Source organism: Sinocyclocheilus anshuiensis, unplaced genomic scaffold, assembly GCF_001515605.1.
Source record: "Sinocyclocheilus anshuiensis isolate Anshui unplaced genomic scaffold, SAMN03320099.WGS_v1.1 scaffold623, whole genome shotgun sequence".
Lineage (NCBI taxonomy): Eukaryota > Metazoa > Chordata > Actinopteri > Cypriniformes > Cyprinidae > Sinocyclocheilus > Sinocyclocheilus anshuiensis.
The window spans coordinates 54,659-66,532 of record NW_015548226.1 but is presented as its reverse complement, the minus strand read 5'-3'; the positions used below and the strand labels follow the sequence as shown (position 1 = coordinate 66,532).

The 11,874-nt window shown below is 36.7% G+C and overlaps 1 protein-coding gene across 3 annotated transcripts in view; it reads left to right on the top strand.

Moving 5' to 3' along the window:
* The first annotated feature begins 786 nt into the window (after positions 1-786).
* Positions 787-11,874, top strand: part of LOC107654373 (solute carrier family 41 member 1-like) — a 42,049-nt gene continuing 30,961 nt past the window's right edge. The window contains exons 1-4 of one of the 3 annotated variants that reach the window (XM_016441415.1): positions 787-953; positions 2,458-2,623; positions 2,700-3,172; positions 8,512-8,619. In XM_016441415.1, the coding sequence (XP_016296901.1) occupies positions 2,708-3,172; positions 8,512-8,619 (573 nt within the window). In that variant the 5' untranslated portion in view covers positions 787-953; positions 2,458-2,623; positions 2,700-2,707. Of the gene's footprint in view, positions 967-2,457; positions 3,173-8,511; positions 8,620-11,874 lie in introns of all 3 variants that reach the window. The other 2 variants (XM_016441414.1, XM_016441416.1) reach the window with 2 other exon arrangements.

Here is an 11,874-nt window from a genome sequence, read left to right as displayed (position 1 = left end):
TCCCATGCTGCGCTGGATTTGATTATGCAAATATTTCCACATAGTGAGGTAGACATGTGGGGGCGTGTTAGAACGAGCCGTTTTAGAGGGGCGTGGCAGAGTCTTATCTTTGATAAAGAATATCTCTTTGGTTTTGAGACTTTAGTCTTTGCAACTTCAGGGATCTTATCTATGCACAATCAGCTTGTAACACTCCAAAGAGAAAGGAAAACTTGAAATCGCATCATATGACCCCTTTAATAGTTTCCTCAAGTGTGAAGAATAATTCATATTGATTCATTTTCTATGGGTGCACTGGGTGCAGTGAATGTTTTACAGCTGTCGGAAACATTTTCAGGAAGACAAACATAATTTAGTTTAAATGATTATCCAGGGTGTTGTTAAATTAAAATCAACCGCTTCCTGGTGCTTGTAAATGAACTCATATTAACACACACGAATCCCGCGATCTCTGCTCGGCCTATTAAAGCGAAGGCTTGTCTAATGAATGTTAATTATACGCCGTGACGCTCGGCTTTCTGATTGGCTGAAAAGAAGACTCTGGGCAAGAGTGCGCTCGTCAGTTCGCGAAGAAACGAATTCTACTAGGGCGAAGGCTGTGGGTTCATGAATATTAATTACGTTGCGTGACTGGACGCTCCGGAATGGTTACCAAGCAACGCCTGTGCGACCTATTTAGATATTCATGAGCTAAGCGTTTTCCATAGTAGGATTTGTAATATTCGCCTGCGTTGCCCGCCTAGCGACTTCCTCCTGTCATATAGATGCGCAGAGAGGATCGAGCGCGTGTCAAATAGAACAATGTAACGGATCAGAGTTGACAGCCTCAGTCGAGAGGTTACTGATTAATTTCAGTCCGGCTCCATAACCATAGATAAGGTGTCGAGTTCCGCCTGAATGACGGGAGAATGACTGCAGGTCCGCATTGAACATTTTAGTGTCTTCTTTTCAAGGTAGGCGCAAGAGGTGACTAATTTACCTAGGTCTTTTAATACCATATTGTTACCTGTTATGACAAATAAATCTGCTTAACTGTAATTTGTTAGGCTATTTATTTTGCTTCATTGGCAATATGTGCGAATACTGCATTAACTCTCTTCCAATGATGTGCTTGTAAAGCCGTAAATGACACTTAAGTAATGGTTTAATATACACTTAGTGTTTAAACTATTTAAAACTATAAACAATTTTAAACCCTTACAGTTCTAAATTTAAGTTTCCAATCAGAACCTAAAACAGTTGCACCGCAAGAGAATCTTTGACAGTTCCAGAAAGAACTTTATACTCTAGTTTATCTTCAAAAACTGTAAACCTCAGACCACTGATCCTATATTGTACATGTGTTTTAAAGGACTTTCTACATCTCTAACGAAACCATAGCAAGTCATGAACTCGAGTGCACCACAGAGCTTTGATTTTTAAAAGAGCCAGATACTTTTACACAAGTTTGTACTGTTTGTCCCTAAAAAAACGGTATTTTCGCCACTTTGTTCCAGTCTCTTGAGTTTTGAAGTCTTAAATGAACAGAATAAAGTTTCTTTACTGTGGGATATACGAGCGAGGTGTTGATGCAGAGCGAAGCAGCACCGAGCCGTGTTAATTTACGTCGTCCCATGCTGCGCTGGATTTGATCGGACTACTAAATAGGGATTTTGTTTCAGTGTGGAGGTAATGAGCAAATTGTTGTTGGCTCGTATCCTCTCTTCCTTATGCCGTGCCGAAAAGACTTTTCTGGTTGCTTGTTTCTCTGAAGAATCGCCCAGAAAGTTTCGTCAATCTTAAAAGTATATCATGTCATAGTCCTTATCTATCTATCTATAAGTTTAAATAAGTTTTCAGTGTGTTAAGTTATGAACTTATCATTTCTATGAGTGTAAGAACTTTAGGTTTATGGGTTTTCAGAATTTTAACTTGATTATCCTCTTAACCTATTACATAAAAATGAGCTTATGACTCTGCACATTTAATTAAAATTAAAGCAGCAAGTTTTCAATTTAGTAGGTTGACAGGCTATATCTATCTCAAAGTGTATGATGACTTCTGAACGAAACTGAAGAAATCAGACTTTTTAAGAGCTAAAATAATGTAGGAACTTATAGATGTTGTTCCCTTTGGCAGGTGACAAGTCGACCTTATCAGACTCAGGCATTTCAGTGAGTTGTAACATTACCCTGGCTCCAGAGACCTTTAAATACATTTCAAAAAACAATTTACCACGTGGTGTAAAGTGAGACGTCTCCAGCCTTCCAACTGCCCAGAGCTGGTTAGAAAGTTTTAGCCAAGTGCCTCCATAAGACTCTAGCAGTGGATGTTCATTACAACCCTCAAACCCATTTTTCTGGTTCTTTATGTGACATTTTGTGCTTGTGAGACATCAGCTTTGTGAAGAATATTTCACTTGAATATTTTTTTTTGCACACAGACTAATATGTGGCTTTCTGTTGTTATGTCTTAAAGGAAAATTTGCTTTGAATGGGGAACTTAATTTGCATGCTACCCAAGTTCAGGCAGGATCTTACACAAGCCTGGAGACGGGGAACGCACCTGCCTCTCTTCCTCGACCTGTAGACTCATTCATCAGCACCAGCCATCTTTAATGGGATAAACTATCTCCAGAGATCAGGTGAACGGCTGATCTAAACTCAAGTAAGAGCCTCAAGCTTCTTAAATTCTTCTTAATTGACACTTTACATCCTAAGGCCTCCGCATGGTACTCTGGTCGAAAGATCAAGACAAATTGTCCGACATGTCCGCCGGGACGGAAAGGATAGAGTTGAAGAAGGAGGGGGTGCCGCCAGCATTCCACCACTCCAACGGGTCGGTCCATCCGGTTATACTACCCAACAACCCCGAGGAGGTGCCCCAGACCCCTGGGGAGTACGAACTCACAGAGATGACCTCCATACCAGACCGCAGTGATCAGGAGAACGAGCGGCCGGACATGGTGGTCCTCGACTGTCGGGCCAACGCAAAGGGCCAGAGGGAAGAGGACGCGCTCCTGGAGAACGCCAGCCAAAGCAACGAGAGTGATGACACTAGTACGGACCAAAGCCCGGTGCCACCGGCTCCACTAAAGGAAACGTCCTTTTCTATTGGACTCCAGGTTTTGTTCCCTTTCCTGCTGGCAGGGTTTGGGACAGTTGCAGCTGGCATGGTTCTGGACATTGTTCAGGTGAGTAAAACCCAATTTCTTGGTGTTTAATGTTGGATTACAGAGTTAAATCAATCATTTCAATCAATAAAAAGATCATAATATTTGAATATATGTGAATATTTTATATTCCAAGTTCTGGAATACAGCACATTTTTTATCGAAAGTGACTTAAGTACGCTCTTAAAAATAAAGGTTCCAATGTTTTGTTTTGTTTTTTACAGCGGTTTGTCATGTTTTTTGTGCGTTTAATGAAAGATGTAAAAGGTTCTTCATAGAACCATATATGCCAATAAAGAACCTTTATTTTTATGAGTGTATTTTTCATCTTATTTCTTTTTAAAGAAGCACTCTATTAAAGCATGACCTTTATAAATGTTAAAATGTTATAGCAACTCATTCTTAGGTTTTGCATGCTTGTGATGCCACTGACAGAATGCCATCGGTAAGGGTTTTTCAAATGCTACCTGGTACTAAGAGCAACAGAGCATGTCAGAAGCTGTTCAGAAAACAGGTTCTTTCCAAATAAGCAGTGAACACATGCTGTTCCACGCTAAGAGTTGCCCCTAACAGCATGTGGAAGGGTGTAATGGTGTTTCTGAAATGCATTAGATAGATAGATAGATAGATAGATAGATAGATAGATAGATTTACTTTCTGTATGTGTGTTTTTATGGTTGGTCTATTTAAAAATAAAGAGCACATTCCAGCTGACAGGTTGTACATATATTTTTAAGGTCAGCCTAATAAAGATAAAGGCAGCAGTCAGCAATACCATAAAAGATACCATTTAGGTTCCCCAAAAAAGCCTTCAGTGAATAGTTCTTAAAAGAACCATTTTTTATTAGTGTGAAGAATATTTGAATAATCTAAAGAAGCTTTTTCAACTATAAAGAACAATTTTACACTTTTTTTAAGAACTTGTAAAGGTTTTTTATGGAGCCATAGATGCCAATAAAGAACCTTTATTTTTAAGAGTGTAAGTGGGTAATCTGTACTACCTACAGAAAATGCGTTACTCTACAGATACAATATGACTTCCTGTTGTACCCTGGTAGATGCAAAAATGGTTAACCGCTTGGGGTTTTCCAAAAACATTGTGGGTACAGAGTCTCTGAAGAGGCGTGTTGTTCCATGTAATGCTTACCTCACTTCCTCAGTTTCCTCTTTGAAAGATAGAAATCACATATTTAAAAATCCAAAGAGTTTATTACTTATTGTTGTTTTTTTGAGGAAAGGGTGTAGACCTGTGGATTGGCGTAGGGTCATTTTATAACCAATTGTGAAAGAGACTTCACTAGATGTTATTCACGTACAGCATTGTAGAAGCCATGAGGTTTTACTTCACTATAATAATACATAATACAGTCCAGAGCTCCACACCCTTTGTAGTCTTAACCAGCATGGAAACGTGTTTTTCAGCCGACTTGGTGATTTTGCTTTTTACCCAGCTGATGTGGAATGTATTGTGCTAGAAAACCTCTAGTCAGACCTGTTTGTGCTAAAGTCTGAATGTGTGAAACTATTTTTACCACAAGGACAACAGACTAAACACTAAGGCCCGACAGGAAGCCAGTTAGGGTTTACCACATCCACCGTCAACTCATTTTGACAGGATTCGATGCAGACAGACAAGCATAACCTGTCCTGTCTTAACCTTCCGTCAGCTGAGATCTTATAGTGAATTTCTGTGTAGTTCACTTTAATGTTTGATCCTATCATTGGCTTCTATGATTCACAAGTGCAGCTGACTGATTTTGAGTTTTGTGCCAGATATCCTGTAGAGTAACTGTGGACAGGAACAGGTGCCGAAATTGTGCTAGTGTCTCAAAGATCAAACAAATGACTTGTTCTGTTTGCTAAACTGCTATAAATCATCTAAGTTCCTTAAAAAGTTAACATGTAAGATTTTAAATTAATATGTAGCCACGCTACTAAGGCTAGTGTCAATATAACTTAGGATTTAGGGCAGGGATGCCCTGTCCTGTTCCTGGAGGTCTACTGTCCTGTAGAGTTCAGTTCTAACTTGACACCCCGGGTTTAGGGTGTGTTCATATCCTTTACATATTTCTTTTTACATATCCTTCTATCTTGTTTATCCTAGGGCTGCACGATTATGACAAAAATCATAATTGTCGATTATTCCCTTGAAATTGTAATTGCAATTATTAATTACGATGATCACAATTTACATCGAATGATGTTTATACCATTGTTTGATGCAACTGCATGCCGTATTTTTATATAAAAATAAACAAGCTGAAAACACTCTAACTGAAAAACCTTTAGTGCTTTTCTATAGTATTAAGCCTCAAATGTCAAATATACATCGGATTGGTTTCTTCTTTAAATTATAAAAAAAGTACAAATATGAATGGTATTATAATGTTATACTAAAACTAAAACTAAAACAACGGAAAAACCCTTAAGATAACATGTAGAAAGGAAAAAACATTTCATAAGCATGCAGAATAACATAAGTGGACTTTGAACGATTAATTGTCGCTTTGAACGATTACATAATTGTGGCATCAGTAATTGTAATCCCAATTAGAAATTCGATTAATTGTGCAGCCCTAGTTCATCCCACATTGCAGTGTTACACATTTATATGTATTCAGGTATTTATTCATATTTTGAATTAGCTTTTTTCAAATATATTTTCAGTTTTCTTTTTTTATTTTACTAATTTGTTATATGCTTTAGTCATTGTGTGTATAGTGTTTCAAGATCATGATTAATCACATCCAAAATAAATGTTTTTGTTTACATAAAATGTGTGTGTGCTGTGTATATTTATTATGCATATATAAATACACAGACATGCATTATATATATTGAAAATATTTACATGTATATATTTATAGTCATATAATTTATATATACATATATTTAATATATGCACATATCATATTTTTATAAATATATGCATGCATGTGTGTATTTATATATAATTAATAAATATACACCGCACACACACATATATTATGTAAACAAAAGCTTTTATTTTGGATGTGATCAATCGCGATTAATCGTTTTACTAACCACGGTAGTCTTATTTTTCATCTAATATTTTTATTTTTATTTCAGCTTTATTTCAGTTAACAATTTTTTAAAAGTTTTATTAGTTTTAGTTAACCATAACAGCATTGTTTGTGCTATGGACACACAGTAAATCATGCCTCAAATTATGTGGCTTGTTGTTTTTACTTTTTAAATGAGCAGACTAATACAATTTACGTCCCATAGACTTAAGTCAGTAAGCAACCACCCGCAATACTCTAGCAACCCAATAGAATTCACTGGAAACCACATGGAAACACTCACATGCAAAATTGGTTGAGCGATGGGCAAGAAATAATCTCATTTTCCAGATTATTAAAGGGTTTACCCAAAAATGAAAATCATCATTAAGTTACTCACTCTCATGTTTCTTTCTTCCGCAGAGCATAAAAGAAGGTATTAAAAAAAGTCAATGAAAGTAAATGAACCCTAATGTTCTTCAAAATATCTTCTTTTGTATTCCACAGAGGAAAAGAAAGTCATACACTCTTTAAAATAACAGTTATTTATTGGCACTGATGGTTCCATGAAGAACCTGTAACATCCATAGAGCCACTTAAGGTTCTTTATAGTGGAAAAAGGTTCTTTAGATAATTAAAATGTACATTACAATAAGAAAATATGGCTCTTTTAAGAAGTTTCTGCTGAAAGGCTCATTGAGAAACTCAAAATGTTTTTTTTTATGTTATCACTCCCCTTTAGGAACCTTATTTTAAAGAGCGTAGGTTTGAAACAACATGAGGTTGAGTAATTTATTTTTTTGATAAACTATCTTGAAAATCGTAGCATGCACATAGACCACTGCTGGTTCACCGGTGTTAAACACAACCCAGGTTGGTAGAACGTCTTCAGAATTCCTCTGTGACCTTACACGCTGAGCCTTGGAGACCAAGGTGCTGGAACCGAGGAGCGTTGCCAGCCAACATTACACAATCCTGCAATCCGAGCCCCCCCCCCCTTTGGTTGCATGCCTGCACTGCTGTGCGTCAAGTTCGCAGAACCCTAGGAGGCAAATGGAGGCATTGGCCAGGACTGCGCTGTTTCCTGAAGACAACATCGTACTGGGGGAGGGAGATAGACAGAGTAGAGGAGGTTCACTCAAAGGGAACCGAAGACAAAGTGGCTGGGTGCCAGCTCCCAATTGATGTTCGTCCTTTTTTAAAAGTGGCCCCTGCACTGCCAAAGACTCAAGGAAAAAGAAACGGCCATTAAAACCCACCCACTGGAAGCTGCGCCACTCAAACTCCTTAACTAGTGCTTTTTGCTGCTATTTGTAGAAGATTTTGTGTTGTTGTGTTATGTTTACCATTACGTTAGCGGTGCCCGCCATGCTTTCTCGCTCTCTCCATGTGCTGACAAAGATGCTAGAATTGATTTAGCTAGTCAGTGTCAGGCCTGTAATTGCTGTGCACCAGTGGGAATGAGTCTAAAGATAAGCACTCCTTCTATGTATTGATCTATACTGCCTGCTGCTGCATTGCATCTAAGGCACTGCAGCCTAATGGAAAAAAACAGCCTGCCAGTTACCGGAGTCATCAACTTCATACGTCTCAAGTCAGATGCTTGGAAAAGGTTCAAATGAACGAGGGCATCAGTAGATCTAAAATTGGCCAGAATTTAACTTTGGATGATAAGATGATAAGCTCAGTGTTAGCAGAGATTTTCTCATTGAAAACTATGAATATTTGTTATAAATGGAGAGGTTTTGTTTCTTAGGGTCTAATCGTACATGCAGTGATCCTCAGAGGAAGGTTTTAATGTTGCTCCTTTATAGCTCAGGAGATATAATAAAAAAAGTTTTCTGTATCAACTTTGTCTCAAAAAAATTTCTTCAAATTCTATAGAAAAATAGATGTAGACACAAACAAGTCAATTGTTGGCATGCAGTAAGACTGCAGAGCTATAAAATAAAAATTAGTTAATATTTGGTGTGGACAATATGGCAAAAATATATCACAATTGTTTCCATTTAATGTAATGACTTTCTAGATCTCACGTGATTTTTCCTTCCTATGGACTGTATCTACTATGATCACACTTATTTTTTTCTGTTTTTAAGTTTTAGCACCTTGTAAATTAATTTCACCATTGAGTAGACTAGGTTCAATCAAATTGTCCATAAAAAAGACTATCAAATTGCAGCTAATGATCAAAAGCAAGAGATAGCAAACAGATCTCATTAAAAAAAAATCTATTTTCACAGCTTTACTTCCAACGTATTTTGCAGAAGATCTCTGGCTTGTTGGGCTTTAATGTTCAGTGAATGTTTGAACTAAAAAGTGTGTCTTTCTCAATAGCACTGGACTGTATTCACAGAGGTGACTGAAGTCTTTATCCTGGTGCCTGCTCTCCTGGGCCTGAAGGGGAACTTGGAGATGACCCTCGCGTCCAGACTGTCTACCGCGGTAAGACCTTTAGTATAAAATTTACCACATGAGCTTTCCAATGGGAATGATTCAGTCATGTTTTTGAGGAAAAATATCTTGTGTATTCTTTAGGTCAGCACAAGATGCAGATAAAAACATTGAGAAAAATGGGACCTTTAAATAAAATCAAGACTTTGAAAGGAATGCTGGGGAAAAAAACTAAGAACGGAAGCATATTTATTGACTCAAATCACTGAGATGTTAAAATCAGTCTGAATCATTATCTGAATTTCATGATGCAATTTCACTTGCATTGTATTCTTTCTTTTGTCTGGATGGTGACTACTATATTTACTTTGTGCAACTTTCAGAGGTGTCTTTGAGTTTTATGTAACTTCAGCTTGAAATATGAAGAATCATTCCTGCTGTCAGAATTAATGCATTAATATTCTCCTTTAAAGGAAAATATTGGTATACCAGGGGTTAGAGTATTTTAATAATGAGCCATCAGTGTTTTGTGTATGAGACGTGTGCTATTACTTTTAATTCAAGAGATACAATTTTTAGCAGGCAAATAATAAAGCTGTCTTTCTCTTTCAACTTGCCTGTATAAACACTCTAGCAATGCCCTGGCAATGACCACCGTTATATTACTGTTCAAAAGTCAGTCAGTCAGAATATTATTATTTATTTATTTCTTTTCAGCAAGGATGCATTAAATTGATCAAAAGTGACAGCAAAGACACTTATAATTTTACAAAATTATTAAATGCTGAACTTTCTATTCATCAAAAAATCCTGAAAAAAACATGTCAGACTTTCCACAAAAAAGGATCATGTGACACTAAAGATTGGAGTAATGATGCTGAAAATTCAGCTTTGCATCACAGAAATAAATTACATTTATTAAGTAGAAAACGTAAAAAAAAGTCATTTTAAATTGAAATATTTCACAAACATTACTGTTTTTACTGCATATTTGATAAATGCAGCCGTGGTGAGCAGAAGAGACTTCAAAAACATTGTAAAAAATATTAACACTCCTTTTGAACATTCTTCAGAATATGTTAAAAGTAAGTTTGTTTGCTAGTTTTCATTAGTTTTTAACTGTATCTCTGTACTCACCAATGTGAAAATTAAACATTTTCACAATGCTTCATTGTCCTTCGCTGCAGTATGTTAAAAGTAGGGTAATAACTTGGGCCGTCTGCCCTGTTCTCTGAGAGCTTAATAAAACATCATGTAGGACACTATGGTCAAATTAACATCATTTTAATCCTGTTAAGCACATGACCGTGCACTTCCCCTAGTTTCGCTCAGTACTCCTACACTCCGTGTGTCTCGGCTAGACGTGGATGTGCCAGGTTTGTGGCAAAGCCAGACATTCTTCTGGACTGTGGTTCTCTGAGATTACACAACAAGATTACATATTTAATCATAACATCCTTAAGCAGCCCACATTAGTTGGTTAAATCTGGGAGCAATGCTGTCAGATGACATTGTTTTTCATTATTTTTGAGAGCGATGATTTAAAGTAACTATAATTAGTCATCCCAAAGTTTAATTTTGTCATCATTTGCTCCTTTTCATGTCATTTTGGCCCTGTATACATGTTTTAAGAAAATAATGTGGTGTAGGAACAACATGAGAGTAAGTCAATAATGTGAACTTTTGTTTGTTTTTAGGTGAACTGTACCTTTAAACTGTTGCTAATTACATACCTTGTTAAACACTTTACATTAGGTGCAAACCCACACTCAGGGAAAGTTCATCTACCTTTTGCTGGAATCCAGTGATTCACAAGTAATCAGGTGAACAGAAAGTGTCAAGCCTGCGGTCTTGAGGTCGTCTGTGTGCTGTAAATCTACACTAAGTGCTCAGTTTCTCCGAGCCGCTGCTGATTATCAGCAGATTAAGAACACTGTCGGTTTCTAATGCTCTTACTTCAAAAACAGAATGAATTCCTTTCGTAGTGTGAATTGCACCCACATTTTTAATTTCTTGCCTTTGAAAATGATTCCTCTTGTTCATAGTTGGTGTAGATTTTTGCTCGTCTCATTGTGGGTCTTTTTGGAGTATTACAAACTTGACCCATTTGAATAGCCTATCAAATGGTTTGACTAATTTTCAGTCCTGTGTCAATGTATTTCCTATTGCAACAGGAACTTGGCGTAGGACGTATCAAAGAGCTTGTACTTTTTTTTTAAATAGCTTTCAAAGGGTTTGCCCTTTTTTAAAATAGCTATGATTTGGTACTCTGTGGCAAGTGACATTCCTAGTGAGCATTTTTTTGGACAAAGCTTCAGAGACTGTATAATGTCATCAATATTTTTGGCCCATTTTACTGGAAGAGAAACACTGTATAATTTAAATGTGTATATTTTCTAAATTTTATTTCGTCAACATGGCCACAAACAAGCCATGTCCTAAAAACTTGTATCACAGTTTCAAAATATATATATATATATATATATATATATATATTAACCAGCACCACTCTATTATTGATGTTTTCATCACTGAAGACTGGCGTATTGATCCTGAAAATTTAGCTTTGATCACAGGAATAAGTTACATTTTAAAATATATTCAAATAGAAAACAATAGAAAATTTAAAATATTCACAATTTGAGTTGAATTACTGAAATAAATGAACTTTTCCACGACATTTTAATTTATTGAGATGCACCTGTACAGTGTTCCAGTAATATTAAGTCAGAGGGTGTTAGCTCTTGATCCTATTAATTATTACATCCCGTAAACCCTGTGCTCGCTTGACAACTTGTTTGTCAAAATGTTAATGGTCACATAAACGTGTATCTTGTTTCTACAGCACAAAGCACCTAGCCTGGCTTTTTACCATGCGTAATTTTATCTGAGTTTGTGGACTAAAAACCAGACTAAACGTTACGTGTCTTCAGCCACTGCCTCTGCCAGAGGTTCCTCCCATGTCTGTTTCAGAAGTGTGCGGTTTATCGTTTGTAGAAGTGTTGTGTGCGTGACCACTGCCGTGTTTTGCATAGAGTGATTTGCGTAAAGCTTATCATCATTACTCGGACCCCCACTTATCAGTAAGCGACAGCCTGTTGAAGGAATAGTTTACCCAAAAATGAAAACATTTTATTCACTTATAGTATCTACATATTATTTTATTATTTCCGTGAAGCACAAAAGTCTGATATTAGGCAGATTGTTCACGCTCAAAAAATCACAAAAGCGCCATAAAAGTATCATAAAAATACAGTTAGAGTGATTTATGATTATTAAGTCTCCTGAAGTCATATAATATAGCTT